This window comes from Mus musculus, chromosome 9 (genome assembly GCF_000001635.26).
Source record: "Mus musculus strain C57BL/6J chromosome 9, GRCm38.p6 C57BL/6J".
Classification (NCBI taxonomy): Eukaryota; Metazoa; Chordata; class Mammalia; order Rodentia; family Muridae; genus Mus; species Mus musculus.
The window spans coordinates 21,104,068-21,131,721 of record NC_000075.6 but is presented as its reverse complement, the minus strand read 5'-3'; the positions used below and the strand labels follow the sequence as shown (position 1 = coordinate 21,131,721).

The 27,654-nt window shown below is 50.7% G+C and overlaps 1 protein-coding gene across 9 annotated transcripts; it reads left to right on the top strand.

Annotated features, from left to right (window-relative positions):
* Positions 1–328: 328 nt before the first annotated feature.
* On the top strand, positions 329–27,654 carry Tyk2 (tyrosine kinase 2). 9 transcript variants are annotated; one of them, NM_018793.2, is made up of 25 exons: positions 447–550; positions 3,011–3,162; positions 4,379–4,598; positions 6,741–6,858; positions 7,164–7,311; positions 7,582–7,745; positions 9,964–10,330; positions 11,019–11,219; positions 11,305–11,462; positions 15,481–15,589; positions 15,692–15,887; positions 15,975–16,078; positions 16,174–16,350; positions 16,443–16,530; positions 17,402–17,529; positions 20,342–20,477; positions 20,562–20,716; positions 21,120–21,270; positions 21,491–21,588; positions 22,295–22,487; positions 22,830–22,948; positions 23,685–23,857; positions 24,122–24,239; positions 26,348–26,458; positions 26,539–27,654. In NM_018793.2, the coding sequence occupies exons 3-25, from the start codon at positions 4,391–4,393 to the stop codon at positions 26,671–26,673; spliced, it is 3,555 nt and encodes a 1,184-aa protein (NP_061263.2). In that variant the 5' UTR covers positions 447–550; positions 3,011–3,162; positions 4,379–4,390; the 3' UTR covers positions 26,674–27,654. The 9 variants fall into 9 exon arrangements, 8 of the variants coding, with proteins under 8 accessions (XP_006510557.1, XP_030100315.1, NP_061263.2 ...); NM_001205312.1 differs by having other exon boundaries at positions 7,513–7,745; XM_011242579.3 differs by lacking the exon at positions 447–550 and adding an exon at positions 561–635.

Here is a 27,654-nt window from a genome sequence, read left to right as displayed (position 1 = left end):
AAGCACTGAGCTACAGCCTATTCACCAAAGACTGTTCAAGGAAAGCTTGGGGGGTGGGGCTTGGGATACGGTATTTTAAAAGGGGTGGTGATGGGAGAGGTTGGATGTGTAGGGATAGCACTGGGAGCCTCAAGCCTGGGTGACTCTGCAGCCGCGATACCCTGGTGTAGGCCGACGGGCAGAAGCCTAGGCAATGAGGGTTCCAGGTCCTTCGCCTACAGACCTCACTTTTCCGCCCGGCCCTGCAGCCCTCCTCTGCGTTTCCGCCCTCACCTTCGACGTCCAATCGTAGAGGCCTCCTCAGTTCCGCTTGCCACGCCAACAAATCACGACTAAAATAATCCCTCACCATCAACATTCGGAACGCCGCTGTTCTCGTACAATGACCAATAGGGATGTAGGACCGTAAACTGGGTGGGACGGACCGCAGCCAAAGGCATGCGCACTTCAGGTAGCCAATGGCAAGTGGCGCGTAGGCGGTGGACTTCCAGCGGCTCCCCGAGGCAGTGGGGCGGGGTCCAGGGTCCCAAGCCTGAGTACTCCGGAAACGGTGAGTGCAGAGGGTCCGCTGTGGGAAGCTGGCAGCGAGGAGGCTTGGGACTTGCCTGCATTAACACTGCCCCAGAGTGAGACTGGTGGGTTACCTGGAGAGTGCACAGTGCAGTTATTGCCTGGGCCAGATAGGTAGGCAAGTTTTCGGACAGTCGGTGCGGAGAGATGCAGTTTCTGCAAGTACAAACTACCTGGATTTCGTCTTCAAAGCTAAACCTGAATTTTTGAGACGATCCAGGAAGGAGGAAGGGAGTTCTCTTAAAAGCCCATGTCCCCAGGATGGCGCCCTGAACAGGAATAGATACGGTCCACAACTATTAACCGCTTACTGTGTGCCAGACGCTTTCTCTCTTGCCTTTGAGATAGACACTGGCCCCAGCCTCCTTTACAGGCAGATCTGACTGTATGTAGGTGCGCCTACAGTCACATAAATTACTAAGGCTGGTGGGCTCAAGGTTGGGCTTGCTGACCTATCTGCCTCCGAGTCCAACACTGAGGAGGCAGAGGCAGAGGGATTGCTGTGAGCTCTATTGTAAAATGCTGCCTCAAAATTAAAATTGTGTGTGTGTGATGTTGAGTATAGTGCATTATTCCTGCATTTAGAATACTGAGGCAAAAGGACCACCATGCTTTGGAGACCAGTGTGAGCTACAGTGTGAGTTCCAGGATAGCCTGGGCTACACTGTTGGACCAACATCAAAATCATAACATAAAGGATGAATGGATGTTCCCTCAGTTGGAAAAGTGCCTGCTAACATAAGGACCCAAGTTTGAATCCCAACACTCACAGAAACCGGAGTGTGGCAGCAGGCATGTCACTCCAGCACTAGGGGATGGAGACAGGAAGCTCTTAGGGGCTCCCAAGACAGCCCAGCCAGAACAGTGACCTTGGTTTAGTAATACCATGCCTCAAAAAATAAGGTAAAGGAGTAGGAGAAACGACTCAGGGTTACAGTCACTGTTAACACAGAGGACCTAGATTTAGTTCCCAGCACCCACATGGCAGCTCTCAACCATATATAACTCCAGTTCCAGGGGATCTTACCCCATCTTCTGGCCTCCATCGGTACCAGGAACATATGAGGTACAGACAAACATGTAGGCACAATGTTCACACTTATTATAAGTGTGGAAGCCAGGCAGTCATGGTGTATTCCTTTAGTCCCAGCACTTGGGAGGCAGAGGCAGGCAGATCTCTGAGGTTGAGGCCAGCCTGGTCTACAGAGTAAGTTCCAGGATATCCAGGGCTACACAGAGAAACCATGTTTGAAAAAGCATTTAAAAAGTAGAAAGTAATAGAGGAAGGACCTAATGTCCACTTCTGGCCGAAGCTGACTTTCACACTCAGGTGCACACACATGTATACACTGTGCATGCACACACATACATATGCATGTACATATTTCCCTATACACATTCATGCACTATACACACATCCATGCATCATACACACACATGTGAGATGCACACATATGCCTATACACATGCACTTGTATATATTATCTAAACACACATAATTTATGTACGTACATACATGTCATGTACACATATGCCTGCACACACATGGGTACAACAGGAATATATACACCTATAACATGCACACATGTGCACACTATGTACATGCACACACATCACCATGTTCATACGTTTTTGGTTTGTTTTTTTTTTTTTTCTGGGTTTTCTTTTTTTGTTTTGGTTTTGTTTTTTTTTTTGGTTTTTGGTTTTTCCAGACAGGGTTTCTCTGTGTAGCCCTGGCTGTCCTGGAACTCACTTTGTATACCAGGCTGGCCTTGAACTCAGAAATCTTCCTGCCTCTGCCTCCCGAGTGCTGGGATTAAAGGCGTGCGCCACCATGCCCAGCTATGTTTTGTTTTTATGAAACAGGGTTTCTTTGTGTAATCCCAGGTGTTTTGGAACTCACTGTGTAGACCAGACTGGCCTTGAACTCAGATCCACCTGCCTCTGCCCCCAGAGTGCCAGGATTAAAGGCGTATGCATGTGGAACCTTGTCCCTTAAATGTGGAGGACCCCTGTGAGTACCCCCAAGGGAGTCAGAGCAGCCCCCGTCTCCTCTTACAGGGGTGGATCTGGGGTGCTGAAGGGAAAGTGGAAGTGGTGAAGTTCATGACATAATTAAGTTATCTGTGTGTGTGTGTGTGTGTGTGTGTGTGTGTGCATGTGTGTACTTATGCAGCATAAGTGGAGGACAGCTCAGAGCATTCTGTCCTTCCATTGTGTGAGTTAAAGGCATTAAGCCCAGATTGTGAGTTTAGTCACTGGTCCCTTTACCTGCTGAGCCATCTCTGACCCCAAAATGTAGTACTGCTTTTTGGTGGTCAGGGGGTGGAGCCTAGGACATAGTGCATGCAGGAGGCATGCTGCCTGCACTCAGCTCCTCCGCATGCAGCAGATTCTCTTTGTGTCATATTTGGTTGTTGTTATTCCTGTCTTAATTCAGGTCCTGCTGACACAGTACCATGCAGGACCAGGTTGGAAGATCTTTCCGTAGCAACCGTCTCAACATCTTTTCTTCACCTGGGGAAATGGAGGACCAGAGAGGTTAAGTGCACTGCCTGAGGTCACACAGAAAGTTCCAAGACGCACTGCCAGGTCTGTTATATCAAGCCTGCCTGCCCTCAGGGACCTTGGTTCAAAGCAGATACTGATTGATTGGCTGATTGATTAACTGATTAAGACAGCATCTCAACTGTGTGACCTGAGCTGGCCTTGAACTCACAGACAGAGTTATCAGTGAAAGGCATGTACCACTGTGCTTGGCTTGATCTTATTTTATTTTTGTTTATTATTGTTAAGGTGTTTTTATACGGATGCACATAGCACTTGTGTAGCTCAGAGGACAGCTTTTTTGGTCAGTCCTCTCCTTCCATCATGTGGGTACCAGAGATAGAGCTCAGGTGGCCAGGCTTGGCAGCAAGCGTCTTTTACCCTTGAGCTGTCTCCTGAGGCAGGATCTTACATAGCCCTAGATGCCCTTCAGTACCTCACATATCTGAGGATAACCTTGATTTCCTGATCTTCCCGCCTCCCTGTGAAATGCTGGGACAGCCGGTGAGTGCTCCTAACTGCACCTCAGCGTAGCCTTTCAGACTGTTGGCAGATTATTGAAGGAGAAAGTCAGTGATTCCTGCCCTAGCAGGCAGGAAGCCTGTAAGCCAGCCTGAGGGAGACAGGTGGACCGTGGCAGCCTCACTGACCTTCCAGAAGCAACACAGGACGTTCAGTCTGCTGGTACTGTTGTGCATCTGTAGTTCCAGTTGCTTGGAATGCTGAGGCAGGTGGATTGCTTGAATGAAGGTATTGAAGATCAGCCTGGAAAAAGTATAGTAAGATCTTGTTCAAGTGTTTGTTCAACTAAATAAATATTTTCCAGGTGGTAGGTGGCACATATCTCTTTCTTTCTTTTCACATGTGCACGCACATGTGTGTGCGCGCACACACACACACCTCTAAAAAACAGTATATATAGGGCTGGAGAGGTGGCTCAGCAAGTAAGAGCACTGACTGCTCTTCGTTCGAAGGTCCTGAGTTCAAATCCCAGCAACCACATGGTGGCTCACAACCATCTGTGATGAGATCTGATGCCCTCTTCTGGTGCATCTGAAGACAGCTACAGTGTACTTACATATAATAATAATAATAATAATAATAATAAAGAAACAGTATGTACAGTAGTGAGTTGGAGGCAAGCCTGGGTTACATGAGACTGTCTAAAAAACAAAAAAGAAACCAAAAATATAAGATGTCTTTGCTATCACTAAAAGTAGGGGTGGCAGGGGGGTACGTTAGTCTTCCTTCCTGTCCGCAGCCAGCACATTGAATGGTGGGGACCATGCCTCTGTGTGGGCGGAGAGCCATCTTGGAAGACAGCAAGGCAGATGGCACAGAAGCTCAGCCCCTGGTGCCCACAGGATGCTTGATGGTGCTACTGCATTGGCCTGGGCCTGAGGGCGGGGAGCCCTGGGTCACCTTCAGCCAGACATCTCTGACTGCAGAGGAGGTCTGCATCCACATCGCACACAAAGTCGGTGAGTACACCACCCCAGGAGGGGCTGATGCTGTGTTTCACCATCACTGGACAAAATGGAGTGAGTGTAAGTGCCAGCTTATGTCAGGACCCCTAGGGGCTGTTGTTCCAGAGGGCTGGAACGGAGAGCACTGCTGAGCCAGGCCTGTGATCCCAGAACGTGGGAAGCTGAGGCAGGAGGATCCTCACAAGTTCCAGTCCAAACTAATGACACAAGAAGACCCTGCTTCAAAAACCAAACCTTAGGCTCAGTGATAGAGCTCTTGCCTAGAATTCCCCAGTGAAGGGGCTGGAGAGATGGCTTAGTGGTAAGAGCAGTGGCTGCTCTCCCAGAGGACCTGGGTTCAATTCCTAGCACCTACATGGTAGTTTACAACTGTCTGTAACTCCAATTCCAGGGGATCTGGTACTCTCACACAAACATCCATGCAGGTAAAATACCAATGCACATGAATAAGTCTTAGGAAAAACAGACTCACCCAGCAAGGGGCTGCCGTTTAACCCAGTGGTATAGCAGCCACCTAGAATCTCTCAGTGAGGGGTTAGGGTATTTCCCAGTTTGTGCAAAATTCTATTTTCTGTCCTCTGTGTGTCCCCCAAAGTCAAGTTACTAACACCATGAGGCCATGCCTCTGCAGCCTCCTTAGTCCTAACCACATGTCAGTGGTACCACCCTTAAATTCCATTAACACACAGCTCTGGTGATATCAGCTTGTGAACGCTGGAACATGGCCAAACCACCACAAGAAATGTGCTAGCAGCAGCTGGACTGTGACATCTCTCACCAGTCTTCTGCTGTGTTGACATGAGCGACAGGGCCTGCACTTGATTGTAACTATGGGCTTTTCCAGCCATGACCCAGCTCCCAAAATAACAACTCTGAGACTTAATTATTTATGAATAAATCCCTAGCCCAAAAGTTGGGCTTGCTTCCTGACTAGCTCATAACGTAATTAACCTGTTTATTCTATTTTATGAGTGCCACATGGCTGGCTACCACTTCTCAGTTCCATGTTTTTCCTCAGAGCTCAGGGTACATCTCCTCTCACCTCTGACTCTCCCAGAGTTCCTCCCTCTCTACCGGAGCTCCCACCTAACACTTCCTGCCTTTTGCTAAGAGGCCATCAGCTTTTTATTGACAGATGATGCTTCCACACAGTGCACAAGAGAGTCTCTCCACACCACAGAGAAAGTAGTCTTCGCACAGGTCCTGGGTGTGCGCTCTGTTTGAGGAACCAACAGGCCTTCAGGCTCACAGGGTTACCGGTTCTAAGTACTGGAAAAGGGAACTAGAAATTGAAACTCTGGGATGAGATTGTCACCCAGCTGGTAGGACACCTGCCAGCGCTCAGAGAACCCTAGCTTCTACCCTTAGCCCCACAAGGAAAAGGCATAAGGGTGTACACCTGTCATCGCCGTAGGCTGGGAAGTGTAGACGGGAAGCTCAGAAAGAAATTCATGGCTAGCCTCAGCTACATATGGGCTTTGAGACCAGCCTGAGCTCTGGGAGCATTATGTCAAGCAAGAGGAATTGAAAGCAAGCATGAGAGTGGAAGCCAGGCCTGGGTGACTCAATACTGAAGGGTTGGTATTTCTCCACAGGCAATAGGGAGCCCTGGAAGGCTTAAGCCAGAGAGTAAAGCAGTTGGCACATAAGAAAGCCGTTTTACAAGTGAGGTACCATATTTTATCAAGTGAGGTTAACTTTCAGTAAGTTGGGATGACAGTTTGTGTTTAGCTGACAGGTTGAAACCTTTTGTTGTTGTTATTTGTGTGTTGAGACAGGGTCTCTCTATGGAGCCCTGGCTGGCCTGAACCTCACAGAAATCCACCTGCCTCTGCCTTCTGAGTGCTGGGATGGACCACCATGCTCAGCCCGGTTTGTTTTCTTTTTGAGCTAGAGTTTCATACAGCTCAGGATGGCCTCCAGAGTTCTGGGATCACATGCCACATAGTCCAGTGTCCCTACCCAACCTGCAAGGAAGCTGGGAGGCCTTGGCATGGTGGAGATGCTGAGCCGCCCTGTGCACACAGCAGCATTTGACATCTCATAGATGGGAGGGGACCTGGAAAGGGTGTGTGCGAGGGAGGGGTCAGTGGGTGTAGGATGCTCAGAATCTAACTTCCTCCCTCCGTGTTCCAGGCATCACTCCACCCTGCTTGAATCTCTTCGCACTCTACAATGCACAGGCTAAGGTCTGGCTGCCCCCAAACCATATTCTGGATACATCCCAAGACATGAACCTCTATTTTCGAATGAGGTGAGTAGGGAGTGTGTGTGAGAGAATGTGTGTTTGTGTGCTCCAGTGGTGTGTGTGTGTGTGTTTGTGTGTGTGTGTGTGTTTTTGTGTGTGTGTGTGTGTGTGCATGCGCGCACGCGTGCACACCCATGTATCCATGTGACATAGCACCAGTGTGGAAGGAAGTCCAGTACAGCCACTGTGCCATGGTCTCTCTCATCAAACGCAGGTTTACCTTGGCAAGCACCTTTCCTCACTGGCTCCCACCGGCTCCCCCCTCGCCCCCTGCCCCGCCCCAGCTCCATCCATCCTTTCCCTCCTTGCAGGTTTTACTTCCGGAACTGGCATGGCATGAATCCCCAGGAGCCAGCTGTATACCGGTGTGGTTTCCCAGGGGCAGAGACTTCCTCAGACCGGGCAGAGCAAGGTGTACAGCTCTTGGACTCTGCCTCGTTTGAATACCTTTTTGAGCAGGTGTGAGCAGGGTGGGGCATTTAGACCATTTCAGGGGAGCAGAGGGTCAGTTATGGACTCCCTTCCACTTCCAGCTCCACTCAGCTATCTGTTTCAGCTCATACCAGCTGGGATCGGTTAGCTCTCTTTACCAAAAGAACTTAGGGTGAATGAGTGCTCAGATTGATTAGTAATGTCTGCCATGGTCTTAAACTCCTGCAGGGATGGTATGTTGGCAATAGAGCAAAAAGCTCCCACACCTCTTTTTCTATCCATCGCTCTACCCCTCAGGGAAAGCATGAGTTCATGAACGATGTGGTGTCTCTGCGGGACCTGTCTAGCGAGGAGGAGATCCACCACTTTAAGAATGAGAGCTTAGGCATGGCCTTCCTGCACCTGTGTCACCTTGCTCTCAGCCGAGGCGTCCCCCTGGAGGAGATGGCCAGAGAGATCAGGTGACGAAATGGAGTGGGACCAGGAGCAAGTGGATTAAAGTCCCCAGGCCCAGGGGTCCCAAAGTGGACCTCTCATGTTGCCTTCATTCGTCCAGCAAACATGAATTGAGCGCCTACTGTGTACTAGTTCTGAGTGTTAGGACATAATATCAGCTCTGCGAGTTCACATGTTGTGAAGCAGATTGGGTGGTAAAGGAAATACAAACCCTGGGGCTGAGATGGCACAGCAGATCTGAGTGAGGTCAGCTGCCTCACAACTGTCCATAGCTCCAGCGCCAAGGGCTCCAAAACCTTCTTGACTTTCACTGACACCCACACACGCATGGCATACACAGAAGTAGAAATAATTACTGTAGAGTCTTAATTAAAGAAAGAAACACAAATATTAAATGTAGAGAGACTAAGTAGGAAAGGGGGATTCTTGTTTGTTTCTCTGTGTAGCCCAAGCTGACTTCAAACTCACAAAGATCTGCCTGCCCCTGCCTCCTAAGTGCTGGAATTAAAGGTGTGTGCTACCACTGCTGGGCCTTACTCTGTTGTTGTTGCTGCTGTTAAAGACTTATTTATTTTATGTATGAGTGCTATCTCTGCATGTACACCTGTGTACCAGAAGAGGAACTCGGATCACATTATAGACGCTTGTGAACTGTATGGGTGCTGGGGATTGAGTTCAGGACCTCTGAAAGAGCAGCCATCTCTCCAGCCCCCTTATCATTTTTTTAAAACATTATTTCAAGCTAAAGGTAGTGAGACACATTTTTTTGTTTTGTTTTTGTTTTTTTGAGACAGGGTTTCTCTGTGTAGCCCTGGCTGTCCTGGAACTCACTTTGTAGACCAGGCTGTCCTGGAACTCAGAAATCTGCCTGCCTCTGCCTCCCAAGTGCTGGGATTAAAGGCATGTGCCACCACCACCACCACCGCCGCCGGGCAATACACATATTTTTAAAATTTAGATTGTATTTATTCATTTCATGTATATGGCTCTATCTGCATTTACACTTGCATGCCAGAAGAGGGTATGAGATCCCAGTATAGGTGCTTGTGAGATACTATGTGGTTGCTGGGAACTGAACTGAGGACCTCTGGAAGAACAGACGATTTAAGATTTAACAGACCTCTTAACCACTGAGCCATCTCTCAGCCCCTCATACACACATTAAATCCCAGCACCCAGGAGGCAGAAGCAGGTAGATCACTGAGGTCAAGACCAGCCTGTTCTATAGAGTGAGTTACAAGACAGCCAGGATTACATAGAGACCCTGTCTCAAAAAGAGAAGAAAGAATTAATCCCATAAAAACCAATCCTACTGAAATGGGGTTCCCTATCGGTTCAGACTTCTGGAAGATACTGTGGGACTCAGATCCTCAAATCCTGGGCAATTTCTGGAAGCTGGAATGTAGTACAGACCTGTAGTCACAGCAACCAGTAATATGCTGAGACAGGAGAATTACAAGCTGTAGGCTAGGCTGGGCTACAGTGTATATGACCTATTCCCCTCAACCCCAAAATTAGCTAAGAGTAGTTGGTTAGACCTGTGATTATAACACACGGGAGGTAGAACCAAGAGAGTTAGGAGTTCAAGGACAGTGTCAGCTGCTCAGCAAGTTAAGAGCAGTCTGGGGTGCGTGAGACCTCATCCCCAGAACACAAGACAGTAATCGTGTGCTTGGACCAGATGTGGTGGTGTGCACCTGGAATTCTTACACCTAGCACACAGAACTAGGAAAATTTCTTTAAGTTTGAGGTCAGCCTGGGCTACACCGTTAGTTTTAAGCTAGCATGGGCTAAATTATATAATATAAAACCAAGACGATCTGGAGAGATGGCTGATTGCTTCTGAGCACTGGCTGCTCTTGCGGGGGACCTGAGTTCAGTTCCCAGCACCCACATGTCAGCTCACAGCCACCTGCAACCCCAGTTGCAAGGGATCTGATGGTCTCTCCTTCTCATTGTGGGCACGTGTATGTGTGCAGGCTCACGTGCTCGCATGCACACAGTCAGAGAAAAATAAAAATGAAGTAAAAACCACTTGAGACAAAGTTTCACTATAAATAGTTTCACTGTTCGGCGCTGGGGTAGGGCAGAGCTGTGGTACTTTGGATTGGGCTCTTCATGTCTGCATCATAGGCCTTAGGCGGCAGGGAGGTTCAGCTGCTCATCATGTCACCCAGCCTGCCCACACCGGCTCCTGACCTGTCCCCCTTGTCCCCATTACAGCTTCAAGAACTGCATCCCTCATTCCTTCCGACAGCACATCCGGCAGCACAATGTGCTCACACGCCTGCGGCTCCACAGAGTCTTCCGCCGCTTCCTGCGGGCCTTCCGGCCTGGCCACCTCTCCCAGCAGGTTGTGATGGTGAAGTACTTGGCTACCCTGGAGCGGCTGGCTCCGCGCTTTGGCTCAGAGCGCATACCTGTGTGTCATCTGGAGGTCCTGGCACAGCCCGAGAGGGACCCCTGCTACATCCAGAACAGTGGGCAGACCGCTGGGGATCCAGGCCCAGAGCTGCCTTCCGGGCCTCCCACCCACGAGGTACTGGTGACAGGCACCGGAGGTATCCAGTGGCATCCGCTGCAGACCCAGGTGAGCAGTCTCCATAGCTGTAGCCCCTCAGGGTTGCTCACTTGAGCTACCCTGGCTTTTCTACTGACTTTTGTGGCCTGTCAGTCTGTCCTGTTTCTGTCCCTTTGATTTTTTTTTCCCCTCCATTTACTTGTGGGAGATGGGCACTGTTGTCCCAGAGTGACCGTGTGGAGATGAGATACCACCTGGGAAAGCTGGTTCCTCTCCTTCAACCATGTGAGCTCTGGGGATGAAGCCTAGGTCATCAGGCACTGGAGGCAAGCACGCTTACCTGCTGAGCCATCTCACTGGCCCTTGAGGGGTAGTTATTTGTCTATTTATTTATTTATTGGTTTTCTTGAAACAGGGTTTCTCTATGTATCCCTGGCTGTCCTGGAACTCCTGGCCTTAGTACCACAGAGATCCGCTGCCTCTGCCTCCCCATGCCGAGATCAAAGGCATGCGTGTCCCACCACCGCCCAGCTGAGGGGCTTTGGTTTTTATCTTCTGAGTTTGGGTCTGATTCCATACTGTACAAGCTGACCTGGAACTCGGCTGTACTTAGCCCAGGCTGAACTCATGGCGCTCCCCCTGCAGCTTGCTACGTTTGGAGCTAGAGGCTTGGGCTCAGTTTCCTTCTGTTCTTTGAAGGGAAATCGAACTATCCTGCCCTGCTGTCTTCCACCCCCAACCCCACTTTGGTGTTTAGGAATCTGAGAGAGGTAACAGCAGAGGGAATCCCCACGGCAGCCGGTCGGGGAAGAAGCCCAAAGCCCCCAAGGCTGGAGAGCACCTGACAGAGAGCCCTCAGGAACCACCTTGGACCTACTTCTGTGACTTCCAGGACATTTCCCACGTGGTGCTAAAGGAGCGTCGCGTGCACATCCACCTCCAAGACAACAAGTGCTTGGTGGGAGCCCTGGGCAGTAGGCTGGTGGAGGAGGACTGGGATGAGTCCTGCTGAGCGCCCTGACCATGTCCCTCTGGCCCCACAGTTGCTGTGCCTCTGTTCCCAGGCTGAGGCCCTGTCCTTTGTGGCCCTGGTCGATGGCTATTTCCGCTTGACTGCTGACTCCAGCCACTATCTGTGCCATGAGGTGGCACCCCCGAGGCTGGTGACTAGCATCCAGAACGGCATCCATGGGCCCCTGATGTGAGTGATGGTGGCCCAAGGATGCCAGGGGTTGGCACTGCAGGATGCAGACTCTGGAATTCTAGGAAATATTTATACATACACAGTGTGCGTGCACACAGGGGCTTCACATGGCCTACCTAGTGTGTGTGCATGCACACAACTACCATCACACCTAGGTACTGCCCCCAGGCCATAGCTGTGGGCCACATCAGTGTGCTGCTCGCTTGCTTGCCCACCGAGTGTCTAGCTGTGTGGCCTCTGTGTATGACACCTTTAGTCCCCTTTCACCATTGCTGTTAGCACCTCCAGAATGTCAGGACCCTTATACTAGGTCATTTTTCATAGAGGTTAGCTGAGGAGTTGCACAACTCAGTCCAAGCAGCTCAGCTTGGACTGCATAGTGAGAACCTACGCAAAATTAAATTGTGAGGATTTAAAAAAAAATATTTATTTATTTATTTATTTATTTATTATATGTAAGTACACTGTAGCTGTCTTCAGACAGCCTAGAAGAGGGCATCAGATCTCATTACAGATGGTTGTGAGCCATCATGTGGTTGCTGGGATTTGAACTCAGGATCTTTGAAAGAGCAGTCAGTGCTCTTAACCGCTGAGCCATCTCTCCAGCCCGAGGATTTATTTATTTATTTATTTATTTTTTGGGGTTTTTTTTTTTTTTTTTTTTTTTTTGGTTTTTTGAGACAGGGTTTCACTGTGTAGTCCTGGCTGTCCTGGAACTCGCTCTGTAGACCAGGCTGGCCTTGAACTCAGAAATCCGCCTGCCTCTGTCTCCCAAGTGCTGGGACTAAAGGTGTGCGCCACCACGCCCAGCCCGAGGATTTTGTTTTGTTTTGTTTCGTTTTTGTTTTCCGAGACAGGGTTTCTCTGTATAGCTCTGGCTGTCCTGGAACTCACTTTGTAGACCAGGCTGGCCTCGAACTCAGAAATCCGCCTGTCTCTGCCTTTTTTTTTTTAATTTAATTTTTTTAAATTTTAATTTAATTTAATTTAATTTAATTTTTTTAATTTTTATTTAATTATTTAATTTAAATTAGGTATTTTCCTCATTTACATTTCCAAAAGTCCCCCATACCTTCCCCCCAATTTTTTTTTTTTTTTTTTTTTTTGGTTTTTCGAGACAGGGTTTCTCTGTATAGCCCTGGCTGTCCTGGAGCTCACTTTGTAGACCAGGCTGGCCTTGAACTCAGAAATCCACCTGCCTCTGCCTCCCGAGTGCTGGGATTAAAGGCGTGCGCCACCACGCCCGGCTCCCCCCAATTTTTTTTAAAGATTTATTTTATGTATGTGGGTACACTGTAGCTGTCTTCAGACATACCAGAAGAGGGCATCGGATCCCATTACAGATGGTTGTGAGCCACCATGTGCTTGCTGGGAATTGAACTCAGGACCTCTGGAAGAGCAGTCTGTGCTGTTAGCCACTGAGCCATCTCTCCAGCCTGAGGATTTTTTTTAACACTTACAATTATGGATCTATGCGTATGTCTGCATACTTGAGGACAGATGCCCACAGAGGCCAGGGGTATTGGATCCTCCTGGAGCTGGTATTTAGGTGCTCATGAGCACCCCTGCTGTGGGTGCTGGGAACTGAACTTGGGTCCCCCTAAAGATCAGTAATGCCCTGTAATGACTGAGCCATCTCCAGCTTTTCAAATTAGAATTTAAAACCATGTCTAGGGGAAGTGACTCTGGACGAAGTGCTTTCCTTCTGGTGTGAGAAACTGCATTTGACCCTTAAAAGACACTCAGCAAACACTCTGTGTTTGGAGTCCCGGCATTTCTATGGTGCCACAGTAGATGGAGATGGATTCTGGAGACTAATGCTGTCCAGCATACATGGTGGCCAGCCACAGACCCCTGCCTCCAACAGAGCAGAAGTGAGGACTGATAGCTGAGGTTGTCCCCTGACGTGAGTACAGTGTATGCACACATCCATTCTTACACATGCACAGATGTAGCGAGAGTCTAGTCTGGGTCTATAGCTCGATATAGCAAGCTATAGTGCTTTTTCTTGAAAAGCCCTTGGTTCAGTCCCCAGCCCTGCATAACTGGGCATGGTGGTATGTGCAGGTAGTCCCAGCACACGGGTAGGCACAGGACAGTTTACAGGGGTCAGTTCTCTCCTATTGTCTTGGTGCTGGGGATCAAACTCAGGTCAACAGACTCGACAGCTAGCGCCTGTACCTACTGAGTCATCTTGCTGGCCTCTTGTTTGTTTTGTTTTTGAGACTGTTTCATTTGGCCCAGATTAGACTCCAAGGTAGCAGAGGGATCTTGAACTTCATATCTTTCTGCCTCTACCTCCCCATGCTAGGACTAGAGACATGTGACTACCTTTTATTTTTTAAGTTTTGTTGTTGTTGTAATTTTATGTGTACCATTTTTGTCTGTTTTGTTTTGTTGCTTGTATATACCTCTGCACCGCATGCATATCTGCCACCCACGAATGCTGGAAGCTACAGAACAGTTGTGAATTCCCTCTGGGGTGCTGGGAATCAAACCTGTGTTCCCTGGAAGAGCAGCAAAGCACTTGCTCTTAACCTCTGAGCCATCTTGGCATCCTCTCATGTTTTTTTTTTTTTTTTTTAAAGATTTATTTATTGTTATATGTAAGTACACTGTAGCTGTCTACAGACACACCAGACAGAAGAGGGTGTCAGATCTCATTACAGATGGTTGTGAGCCACCATGTGGTTGCTGGAGTTTGAACTCAGGATCTTTAGAAGAGCAGTCAGCGCTCTTAACCACTGAGCCATCTCTCCAGTCCCGCATCCTCTCATGTTTAACCCCTCATCATGGAATGTAGGACATCACATGAACCTCAGAGGGGACAAATCACACAGCAACGTGTCCCCACATGGCCCTATCGATGTCCCCACATGGCTCTAGGTCGATGAACAGCAACCATGATCTGTATTTTGGGGACATGTGACTATCTCTCAACTATAAATCACTCTGTCCTTTTGTGGCTGTATCTGTGTGTGACCCACGTGACATCCAACAGCTGTCTTCCTGCCTCAGCATCTGTCATATTGTCCCTGCTGTGTTTGGTGTTAGGCACACGCATCTCACTCTCTGGCAGCAGTCATATATATGTATACAGACACGTGTGGGCATACTGTCAGTGGTTCTGAAGGTTTTTACACATTTATTTATTTGAGGGGAGGGCCTGCCATAGTGTATGTGGGGAAGGCAGCATGCACGCTACAGGAGGCAGTTCTCCTCCTGTCACATGGGTCCCGGATGCTGAACTCAGCTCACCAGGCTCTTGGCAAGTGCCTTTCCCCCACTAAGCATCTTACAGGCTCTCTGAAGGGTTTGTATGCATGTGTGCACATAAGGCAGCCAGAGGTTGGCCTTGATGTCTCCCTCAGTCACTCTCCATTGGTTTCTTTTTAGAGTGTGTGTGTGTGTGTGTGTGTGTGTGTGTGTGTGTGTGTGTGTGTGCGCGCGTGCGCTATATGAATGCTGGTGCCCACAGAGCCCATAAGAGGCATGGAACTCCCTGGAGATGGAGTCACAGGTGGTTGTGAGGTACCTGACGTGGGTGCTAAGACTCGAGCTCTGGTCCTCTATAAGAACAGGAAGTGCTGTTCAGCACTGAGCAGTCTCTACAGCTCCTCCACCTCAGTTTTCGAGACAGGAACTCTCAGTGATTGGCTAAGACTAGCTGAGCTGCAGCCTCAGGCTTGGGACTACAGGAGCATGCTGCCACTCCCAGATTCCCACGTGGGTGCTAGGGATCTGAACTCAGATCTTCTAAGATCCCCATTTACTTACTGTTTCTGAAACATAGTCATAGCTAGCATATAGCCCAGGCCGGACTTGAACTCTCAGTGATCCTGTGACCTTAGCCTCCTAAGAGCTGGAGTCACAGGTGTGTACTGTCATACCTCCTTCGTCTGAATTGTGTCCCAGCCAGTGTGTGTATCTCTGGGCAGGTCTCCTGGGACATTGTCTGGCATGAGTCCCACAGGAGTACCAGAGGCTTGATGGTGGCCCTGTCCTCCTCTCTCAGGGATCCGTTTGTACAGGCCAAGCTGTGGCCAGAGGACGGCCTCTACCTGATTCAGTGGAGCACCAGCCACCTGCACCGCCTGATCCTTACCGTGGCCCATCGAAACCCGGTGGGCTTGGAGCCAGGGTGGAGGGCTGGGAGGTACACCTGTCATAGGCTGGATCCAAGCCCTACCTGACCCCTGCTCACATCTGCTTTCCCATCTCCCCAGGCTTTCAGTAATGGCCCTCGGGGCCTGCGCCTGCGAAAGTTCCCCATCACACAGCAGCCTGGAGCCTTTGTGCTGGATGGCTGGGGCCGCTCCTTTGCCAGCTTGGGGGACCTTCGGCTCGCCTTGCAGGGCTGCTCGTTGCGGGCCGGTGATGACTGTTTCCCCCTGCACCACTGCTGCCTGCCCCGGCCAAGAGGTGAGTAGGAGAGTGGGAAACACAGGGTAGGGATGAGTCTGTACCCTGAAGCCAGCCCACAAGGGCGATGTCCACTCCTGTGCCTAGAAATCTCCAACCTCGTCATCATGCGGGGGTCTAGGGCCCACACCCGGCCTCTCAACCTCAGTCAGCTCAGCTTCCACAGGGTTCACCAGGATGAAATCACCCAGGTGAGTGTTCTGTGGCAGGACGTGCAGACCTGGGGGGGGGGGGGTCACCTGCTATCCAGTGCCACCCACACTGCATTCTGTACCACTTCTTACAGCTGTCCCACTTGGGCCAAGGCACAAGGACCAATGTGTATGAGGGCCTTCTAAGAGTGGGAGGCCCCGATGAGGGCAAAGTGGACAATGGATGTCCCCCTGAGCCTGGTGGGACTAGTGGGCAGCAGCTTCGAGTGGTGCTCAAAGTTCTCGACCCCAGTCACCATGATATCGCCTTGGTGAGTGTGCAAGGCTGACCCTGGCGTATCTGGAGAGGACAATTGGGAAGGATGGGGTGGGTTTACAGACCTGCCCTGCCCTGTCTCCACAGGCCTTCTATGAGACTGCTAGCCTCATGAGCCAGGTGTCACACATGCACCTGGCTTTCCTGCATGGTGTTTGCGTGCGTGGCTCAGAGAGTGAGTGCACCCTACATAGCTGGGTTTGCATGTTCCCCTCCCCCTCCCTGGCTCATCACTGGAGATGGAACCCAGGTCTTCGGCATGTAGGGTAAACACAACCCACGAGTGACACCTCCAGCCCCTCATTATGGTGTTCCATGCAGGGGCTCTATTGTTGAGCTACATCCCCAGGCCCTCACTGGGGGCTCTGCCTCCCAACCATTTGACCATCAATCTCTCCTGTAGCCCGGAGACCAGACCTTGACCCACAGCACACGCCCACTCCTCACCACACACCAGCCCCAGCCCGAGGCTTACATCTTAACCCTAAAGTACACTCTGCCCCTGCCCCTATCCTGACTCCTTGCCCTACCTACTCTGCCCTGTGGCTCTATCTGAGTCTTCATTCTTCCCAGAATTCCTTCTTGCATACATCCTGCAATCCCTTCAACACAATGGTCCCAGGCAGGTCCCAGCCTGTTATGTCCTCAGTCACCCTGTGTGTCCACCCTGCTTAGACCTGTTCCTTCTCTGCCTATCCTCCAAGCTCCTTATATAGGCTGCCCCCAGTTGTGACTGCAGTGCCCCCATGTGTGTCCCTTGATCCTGCTTTCCAGCCTGTGCCTGGCCCACTCCTGCATATTGATGTCACCTCTGCCTCCTGCTCCACATCTCCACTCACCACACACACACACACACACATACACCTTTTCCACTTTCTGCGCTCCATCTTGTCCTTGCTCCATGCCCAGATTCCCCATTCCCCTGCCGCTACTCTCTCCTCTGTTCTCAAAGTACCAGCCTCATCCAGACTCAGCTGAGCTCCACCATCTGTCCTGGCCCTGGGTCAGAGCCAGGTGGCTCTCCTCTAGCAGCTATATCTTTGCAGATATCATTGTGACAGAATTCGTAGAACATGGTCCCTTGGATGTGTGGTTACGGCGACAGAGGGGCCAAGTGCCCATGACCTGGAAGATGGTCGTGGCTCAGCAGCTGGCCAGCGCCCTCAGCTACCTGGTACATGCACTTGTGGGGGTACTTGTGGGTACTTGTGAGTGAGATGGGAGTAGGTAGTCTGGGCTTCGGAGTGGGAGGCCACACTAAGCCACAGTTCTGAGCCATGACCCCCAGGAGCATTGTCCACATGCTTAGCGTCTGATCTGCCCCAGCCGTTGCTGTTCCATCACCGTGTCTCCTGAAGGTCCGCCCTCTCATTTGTACACTCATGTTAATGGCCCCAAGTGCACTGCACCAGGGCCTGTGCTGGGCCCTGCACAATTATTACACTTTGGACTCTGGAGCCTAGCGTTTGACTTGGAAGAGACAATATAGATCTTTGCCTATCTGTAGGTGCTCAAGACTCCTGCAGAAAGTGGGATACAGGTGAAGCCAGGAATGGTGACATGGTGACACACATCTGCTACCACAGCACTCAGGAGTTGATGTGGGAAGATGTGGAATTTAGTTATTCTCAGTTATATAGTGAGTTTGAGATTAGCCTGGGCTATATAAGACCCTATTGCAAGCATTAAAATGGGGTCTGGGGCAGTAGCTAAGTTGGTAGAGCACCTGCCTAACATGGACAAAGCCTGGGGCCCACCCCCAGCTCTGTATAAACAGTGTGATGTATACCTACAGCCTCAGCACCGGGGAGGTGGAGGCAGGAGGGGCTCCATCAGGGCCATCCTTTACTAAGTACGTTTTTTGGTGTGCGTGTGTTTGAGTGTGCACGTGTGTGCGTGCATGCATGTGTGCATGCAGGTCAGACCCCGGATGTCTTCCTCAGCTCCTGACCTCACCCTTCATATCCTATGAGCACCAGGGGCTCCTGTCTACAGCTCCTCAGCTCTGGGACTGCAGCATGTGCTGCCACATCTGGCCTGACACATAGGTGCTGGGGCTTCGATATCAATCACTTGACCCTCTGAGCCATATCGTCAGCGCCTATATAGCAAGTTTGATGCCAGCCTGGGCCACATGTGACCAGTTTCTTTTTCTTTTAAAAAAAAAACTATGTGTTTTATGTATATGAGTACACTGTAGCTGTGCAGATGGTTGTGAGCCTTCATGTGGTTGTTGGGAATTGAATTTAGGGCCTCTGCTTGCTCTGGTCAACCCTACTTGCTCCAGCCCAAAGATTTATTATTATAAATAAGTACACTGTAGCTGTCTTCAGACACACCAGAAGAGGGCATCAGATCTCATAACAGATGGTTGTGAGTCACCATGTGGTTGCTGGGATTTGAACTCAGGACCTTCGGAAGAGCAGTCAGTGCTTTTACCTGCTGAGCCATCTTGCCAGCCCAGGACCATTTTTCTTTTTTTTTTTTTTTTTTTTTTTTAAAGATTTATTTATTATATGTAAGTACACTGTAGCTGTCTTCAGACACTCCAGAAGAGGGAGTCAGATCTTGTTACGGATGGTTGTGAGCCACCATGTGGTTGCTGGGATTTGAACTCTGGACCTTCGGAAGAGCAGTCGGGTGCTCTAACCCACTGAGCCATCTCACCAGCCCAGGACCATTTTTCAAAATAGCAAAAGTGTATAGTGTGTTTAGACCAACACAGACTCTTTTGTTACTATAGGTATCTCCGTGTGAGATACCTGTCACAGTACATCTTTCACAATATAAAAATATAAAAGTCATGAAAATCCTGTAAAATCTTTCTTTCTTTCTTTCTTTCTTTCTTTCTTTCTTTCTTTCTTTCTTTCTTTCTTTCTTTCTTTCTTTCTTTCCTTCCTTCCTTCCTTCCTTCCTTCCTTCCTTCCTTCCTTCTTTTTTTTTTTTTGAGGCAGGGTCTCTCCGTATGATTTTGACTGGCCTGGGACTTGCTATGTAGACCAGGCTGACCTTGAACTCTCAGAGATCTACTTGCCTCCAACTGGAATGTTGATGTACCACCATGCCTGGCTAATTAAATTTGGTCTGAGGCAAGATCTCATGTAGCCTAGGCTGGCTTCAAATGCATATGTAACCAAGACTGGCTCTGAATGCCAGATACTCCTGCCTCTGCCTCTGGAGATAGCAGGGACACTCTCATTCCTGACACGCAACTCCAGTGTTGATCATGGATCAGTCTGAAGGTGGCCTGTGTTTACAGAGGGCTAACTGTACATAAAGCACAACAGAGTAGGAAGCTGTAAGAACTGAGCAGGCAGATCTGGAGAGAGAGTGATAAATGCTTGCTGTACAGCCGTGAATCATATCCCTCACAGCCCACATTAAAAGCCTGTATCCCTAGCACTGGAGAGGCAAAGACAGGACTGCCTGGCTACCTTACCCAGTCAGTGAGCCGCAGATTCAATGCATGACCCTGTCTCAAAGAATAAGATGAAGGACATTTGGGGAAGAGCACTGGCACCCATCCCTAACCTCCACATGCAGGCACACAGAGCAGCACAGAGCAGCACAGAGCATACACATAACCCAGAAGGGATTGAGGGCCGGGCGAGTTGCTGACTGGCAGTGAGGCACAGTTACAGCTTGGGAATGAGGTAGAATTTGAAACGGGTGGGTGGGGCTGGCCTCACCTGACAGAGGAAGGTTACCGTGAGGAAATCTTGGGAAGATTATTTTCCAGGGTTTGTGTGCAGGAGCAGCCCGTGTAAAAGAGAGTGCCTGGCATGTGTTTGGGTTTTACAGTGTGGTCTTCTGGCGTTTTGTTCCTGGCCAAGAACCTTGGCTCCCACAGTGACCTTGTCCTGATGACCAGTACTGTCATTTGACAGCCGTCATGTTTACTTGGCTATCCCCCTGGGTAGGGCTGGTGGGTGGGACCTAGGCCCAGTCCTGGAAACCATGCACCTCTCTCTTCTCTGCCACCCCAGGAGGACAAGAATCTGGTTCACGGGAATGTATGTGGCCGGAACATCCTGCTGGCTCGCCTGGGGTTGGAGGAGGGTACCAACCCCTTCATCAAGCTAAGTGATCCTGGTGTGGGCCAGGGTGCCCTCTCCAGGGAAGGTGAGTTCTGGTATGGGGTTGGGCACAGGGATGGCCTTCCTCTATCCTTTCCACCATTGCTGATCTGTGATCTGTGCTCCCCAGAGCGGGTGGAGCGCATCCCCTGGACAGCTCCCGAGTGCCTGTCTGGAGGGACCAGTAGCTTGGGTACTGCCACGGACATGTGGGGCTTTGGTGCCACCCTTCTTGAGATCTGCTTTGATGGGGAGGCACCCCTGCAGGGTCGTGGTCCCTCTGAGGTATGTTCTGGGGATTTCTGTGGGTTTTGGAGGATTCTTGGGCTAAAAAGGGTTCCTAAAGAAGGGTTCATCAAATGCAAACACTGGCTCACGAGCCAGGCCAGGAAGAGCAGCCTTGATTTCAGACACAGCTTTTGCTGGCCCGGGGGCGTTAAAGCAGCTGAGCCGAGGACGGGGAGGAAGCTGGGGTGCTGGGAGTAGCTTGGTAGTTACCTGCTCCCCTCGCTCGGCAGAGTCAGTTCCTGACTCCGTAGTCTTTGCTAAGCTTAAGCTGCTTTCTCTGTAAAATGGGCATAAAAAGACCAGATACTTGTCTGTGCTAACCCTGTTGCTTGCTGTGCCTTTGAGGGAAGATGTGGGGGTGGAATAGGGTGCTCATTTTCTGAACTTTTCACCCCCACAGAAAGAACGGTTCTACACAAAGAAACATCAGCTGCCTGAACCCTCATCCCCAGAGCTGGCCACACTCACCCGCCAGTGCCTGACCTATGAACCAGCACAGCGGCCATCCTTCCGCACCATTTTGCGGGACCTCACAAGGCTGCAGCCACAGAGTGAGCCAGGGCCCTGGGAGTTGAGGGTGCAGCTGGGGGTGGGGGTGTCCCTGCCAATGCATTACTGCACATCTAAGGTCTCTCCCTGGGGCATGGTGTGTGACAGTTCCATATTCACAGAAGGGTCTCCGGGTGAGAGGGATGCTGAGGATCAGGCTCTGGGCATGTGAAACCAGTTGGGGAACAGCCAGGGTCTCACTGCAGGCTTTGGCTCTCCCAGATCTAGTCGGCACTTCGGCTGTGAACTCAGACTCACCAGCATCAGACCCCACTGTTTTCCACAAGCGCTATTTGAAAAAGATCCGGGATTTGGGTGAGGTGAGGCCTCGGCTAGAGAGCGTGGGTGTTGGAATGGACAACTGGGGCGTAAGGTAGATATGTAGGAGAGGGGCTTGAAGATGTGGAAGGAGATTGGGTTTGGGACTTAGATCTATGGAATGGAGCCTGCAGGGCTGGGGTGTGTCTGGAGACCTGGGCTGGTTTGGAGAACTGCAGTAGGGCTCGGAGAGCTGGGAGGGGGGTGTGCATGGAGACCTAGGGGCAGGGCCACTCCGTGAGGAATTTGGGGCTTTTGGAAGTCTTACTTAAGAATAGTTTTGAGCGACTGGCGAGATGGCTCAGCGGATAAAAGCACTGACTGCTCTTCTGAAGGTCCTGAGTTCAAATCCCAGCAACCGCATGGTGGCTCACAACCATCTGTAATGAGATCTGGCACCTTTTTCTGGTGTGGCTGAAGACAGCTACAGTGTACTTAGATATAATAATAAGTAAATCTAAAAAAAAAAAAAAAAAAAAGAATAGTTTTGAGGGCCAGGCATGATACTTTATACTAACACTCAGGAGGCAGAGGCAAGTGCAAGTCTGAGGCCACCTTGGCCTGCATATTAAGTTCCAAGCTAGCTTATGCTACCTGGTGTGATTCTCAAAAAAAAAAAAAAAGGTTACTTTTCAGACATGGGAGAGGAAGAATTTTCAACATGGAGTAAGTATGGCCTGGTATGACTCTCCTGCCCACTTGTACAAGGGTCACTTTGGCAAGGTCAGCCTGTACTGCTACGACCCAACCAATGACGGCACTGGCGAGATGGTGGCCGTGAAGGCCCTGAAGGAAGGGTGCGGTCCCCAGCTCCGCTCAGGCTGGCAGCGGGAGATCGAGATCCTGCGGACGCTGTACCACGAACATATTGTCAAGTATAAAGGCTGCTGTGAGGACCAAGGTGTGCACGGTGGCCTGCCATGGTGTGTGGGTATGGCTGTTCCCTCTGGAACATCTGAAGAGCATGCTACACTAGGGTGGAGGTGGGAACTATCCTGGCCTGACCAATTAGAACTACTCACCCCTCGTGGGGGTGTGGCTGGGCAGCCTTCTCAGTTGGGGGGAGGGTTGGGGATTTGGAATGAACAAATCCAAATGGGCCCCTACCACAGCAACAGGGTTCCACGTGGGTCATAGGACATGGACCTGTCCTACATGGGAGGGAGCTGTGTAGAGCTCAGGGCTCCAGGATCCAGAGACTCCAACCCCTCCTGCAACATCCTCTTTGCTCTCTGCCTCACAGGAGAGAAGTCTGTACAGCTGGTCATGGAGTACGTCCCTCTGGGCAGCCTCCGAGACTACCTGCCAAGGCACTGCGTAGGGCTGGCGCAGCTCCTGCTGTTTGCCCAGCAGATCTGCGAGGTGGGACGTCTGTGCCCCTCCTCCTAGAGCTGAATACTTCTGCTGCTGTGGGGCTATTGGGTCTGATGGGCTCTATTCCTGTCCTGGTCACCTGGACACAGCTCTATAGACCTCACCCTTAATCCCTACAGTTTCCATAGGACTGGACCCACTCACCTTTTTTAGCCCCTCCCATTGAACCCCGGGAGCCATTTCCCGCCACCCCCATCCTCTGTTTAGCCTACATTGCCTGCCTAGTGGCTGCAAGCCCTAGCTGAAATCCTGTAGAGGTTTACTTATTCCAAGAACCAGCCATCTCTGCTTGGTTCCACCCACCAAGTGCCACCTCTCCATCTCTGGCCAGCCTAGCTTGGCTCTGAAAGCCCCACTCCTAACCTTGTAGAGCACTGGGTCTCAACCTTCCTAATGCTGCGACCCTTTAATACAGTTCTTCATGTTCAAATTATTTTCATTGCTACTTCATACCTTTAATTTTGCTACTGTTAGGAATCGCAGTGCAAATATCTGATAGGGTATCTGATACTCCATCCCTTGTGAAAGGGTCATTGGACCCCAGGGGTCGTGAAACACTGGTTGAGAACCACTGTTGTAGAGATTTGCGTTTGACCCTTCCCACAAAGCCCCTCCCCTCCCCGCACGCCCTCCAAGCTAGCTTTGCTGGCAGAGCTCTTGCTCTGGCTCTTCCTTTTGCTTGCTCAGGCCAGGGCTGAGCTTGACTCGCTCTGCCCCACCCCAGGGCATGGCCTACCTGCACGCTCAGCACTACATTCACCGAGACCTCGCCGCGCGCAACGTGCTGCTGGACAACGACAGGCTGGTCAAGATTGGAGACTTTGGCCTAGCCAAGGCTGTACCTGAAGGCCACGAGTACTACCGAGTGCGCGAGGACGGGGACAGCCCAGTGTTCTGGTGATCAAGAGCTGGCATTGTCGGAGGGGGCAGGGTGGAGGAGACACTGGGGTGCAGAAGAAAGCTGGGCGGGGCCTAGAGATGAGGCGGGCGTGGCTTAAGGACCAAAGGGACTTGACTGAAGCCCACTAAGCCAGGTTGACTTGGCTTAGTAGGTGTGTAACCCCTCAGGCAGTGCCCTGAAGGGTGAGGTCCCAACGTCCTTTCACCTGCCTGTGAACTCCCAAGTCCAGTCAGCCAGTCCTGAGCCTCTTCTGTTTCCAGGTATGCCCCAGAATGCCTGAAGGAGTGCAAATTTTACTATGCATCTGATGTCTGGTCCTTCGGGGTAACTCTGTATGAGTTGTTGACATACTGTGACTCTAACCAGAGTCCCCATATGGTGAGTGACAGACACCCCACTTTACCCTTGTGTTTGCAAGGGAGCTTTTCTAGAAAAGCAGGCATTTACACTTCAGGCCGGCAACATTGGCAGGCACTTTGGGGGCAGAGGGGTTCAAGACAGGATTTTTCTGTGTTGCCCAGGCTGTCCTAGAACTCACTCTGTAAACCAGGCTGGCCTCCAACTCAGCGATCTGCCTGTCTCTGCCTCCCGAGTACTGGGATTAAAGGCACATGCCACCACCGATAGCAACTGGCAGGCTCTTCACTAGCCTGTTGGCCCAGCCCTGCCTGATCTGTAAAGGTATTGTTTGGCAGTGTTGAGAGCTATTTTGTTTCTGTGGAGTTTATTTGAATGGTTCTTTCCCACCCATTTATTGTATGTTGGTATGTGCGCACACGTGCCACATCACACACAGGGAGGAGGGAGGAAGGGTTGGCACCAGATGTGTAAAGTGAGGACATAACCACTTCAGAAACAGGCAGTTGTAAGCTGCTGTGGGGTGCTGGTAATTGAACCCTGGTTCTCTGCAAAAGTAACAAATGTTCTTCAGGCTCCCCTGCAGGTTTGTTTTTGTTTTGGTTTTTTTTTTTTTTTTTGGTTTTTCAAAACAGGATTTCTCTGTGTAGCCCTGGCTGTCCCAAAACTCACTTTGTAGACCAGGCTGGCCTTGAACTCAGTAATCCGCCTGCCTCTGCCTCCTGAGTGCTGGGATTAAAGGTGTGCGCTACCACGCCCAGCGGGAGTTTTTAACTGAAATACTCAAACTGCACACAGGCAAAAGTCCCAATATTTCTTGTTCTATGTGCAGACTCCATGTGAGTGGGACCTAAAGTGTTTCCAGGAGCCAGTATCTCCTGCTCCATCCCACACTCACTATGGTGGTGCCTGAAGCCGGCTGTGTATAGATACACAGTGACCCTGTCCTACTGCTGTCACTTGACATCCCTCAGCCACAGAGACCAAGGGATCCTCTCTTTCTGCTCTAAATTCCTGTGACCTTTTGTGATGGGCCCAGCTAGTTCATGTGTCACATCTAATGGGCCCAGCTAGTTCATGTGTCACATCTGATGGGCCCAGCTAGATCATGTGTCACATCTGATGGGCCCAGCTAGATCATGTGTCACATCTGATGGGCTCAGCTAGTTCATGTGTTCATCTCACAGTGAGTCACTCAGAGGCTTTGGACCACAGTGGTTGGTTAGCCGAGAGCTGGGGGGGAAAGCCAGGAGAACATTAGCCCCAAAGACAGCATTTCTCCACAGCTACTCAGGTCAAGGCAGAAGAATCCCTTGAGCCTAAGAGGTGAAGACCAGCCTGCAGCAAGGTCATTATCTCAAGAAGTAGCTTTTATAGGGGCCTGGAGCTGAGACTCGGTTGGTAGAGCACTGGCTGGCATAGATAAAGCTCTGGGCTCATCCCAAGCCCAGCATAAAATGGGCATGCCCATCTCCCAGCACTGGAGGTGGAGGCAGGAGGGTCAGGAGCTAAAGGGCAGCCTTGGATACCTAAGATCCAGTCTCAGAACAGGGTCAGGGCTGGGACACGGCTCTGGTTCAGCACTTGCTGTGCAAGCCTGAGGACATATGCTTGGATCCCCAGAATTGACTTGAATATCAGTGGGCGTGTCAACCTGCTTTACATCCTGCCTGGGAAGACAGAGATAGGATTCCTAGTGCAAGCTGCCAAGCCAGACGAGTCAGTCAGGGAGCTCTGGGTTTGACTGAGAGACCCTGCCTCAGTGGATGAGGTGGAGATGAGACCTAGCATGATTCCTGAGCTCAGCCTCAGATCTCCATCGGAACGTTAGAAATTCGTATTAAATGTATATGCTAGAGCACATGCCCCACACACATGCAGACATGTATGCATATGACCTGGGCATGGCTGTATGAGTATGCAGCCTATAACCCTAACACTGTGGGAGGGAGACAGAATCTAGACCCTGTCTCAAAGGGCTGAGACAGGCATGGAGTGGGGTATCTCTGTCATCCTCTGGCCTGTCTATGCATGTGTGTGCGTGCACAGACACACACATACACACTAGGAAGCATGGCTGCTCACTGGTTCTCAGCTTGGGCAAACAGCTGCTGTTGTTTGTGCTTTAGAAATTCACCGAGCTCATCGGCCATACCCAGGGCCAGATGACCGTGCTGAGGCTCACAGAGCTGCTGGAACGAGGAGAGAGGCTGCCTCGGCCTGACAGGTGTCCCTGTGAGGTGAGTCCACCAGCAGATGTTCCCTGTCCCCACCCTTACGACACAGGGCAGATGGCCCCACAGCCCCATTTCTCCCGCAGATCTATCACCTCATGAAGAACTGCTGGGAGACAGAGGCCTCCTTCCGGCCCACCTTCCAGAATCTTGTGCCCATCCTCCAGACAGCACAGGAGAAGTACCAAGGTCAGGTGCCTTCCGTGTTCAGCGTGTGCTGACAGTCAAAGGCATCAGGGACGGCCCCACACAGAGGCCTCCACACACCTTATACCTTACTCTGCCTGGAAACCCCACCTGTGACCTAAGTTTCCTTCCTTGGCCCTGAGCCTGGCCATGACCTGAACAGACCTTGAATATGCAAAGGGGCTAATTGGGATTCCTGAGTCTATTCGTTCTGGGCCCATCTTGTCTTTTCATGGTTGAGACCCCCATCTTCATTAGCTGGGAAGAAACTGTTTGCTTTGCCGGAGGCCCGAGGGCTGTGTGGGGGGGTCCATCTTCAGCAAGATGTGCAGACAGAGTGAGACTTCAAAGGAAGCAGTAACACTTCTGATCACCCCTAAACCACTAGCCAAGCTGCAGTGTGACTGGGGAGCCAGTGGGGAGCATGGGGGAGACCTGGGTTCTGTCCCTAGCTGGTTAAGACAGACACCAACTAGATCAGTTCCTGGTATACAGGAGGCACTCAGTAGCTGCTTGTTAGAGGCTGGGGAGATGGCTCCGTCAGTGAAGGGCACACAAAAGTGCTTGCTTTGCAAGGCTTGAGTTCAGTTCCCAGGCCTAGTTAGCTCTGCGTGGGGGCACATGCTTGCCATGGGGAAGCGGAGACAGGCAGCATTGTGGGGCTCACTGGCAAGAAGCCTAGGCCATCCAGTGACACTCAGGCCAACTAGAGTCCCTGCTTCAAAACAAATAGTAGAGCAGGGCCCCGGGAAGAATACCCAGAGTTGCCCTCTGACCTCTGCACATACATTTGCATACACACACAGGAAGGCCATTTGTCACATATGTGGGACTCTGCCAGTTTTACCCTTTCCTTGCTGTGTAACCTCAGGAAACTGTCTTGACCTCTCTGGCCCTCGCATCTCAGCTATGGGGATGGTCAGGCTTTCTACCTCATAGGGCTGATGATGGGTTGCATTTAAATTGCTTAAGAGAGCCACAGATGAGTGTTTAATAAAAGTTTATGTTTATTGCTG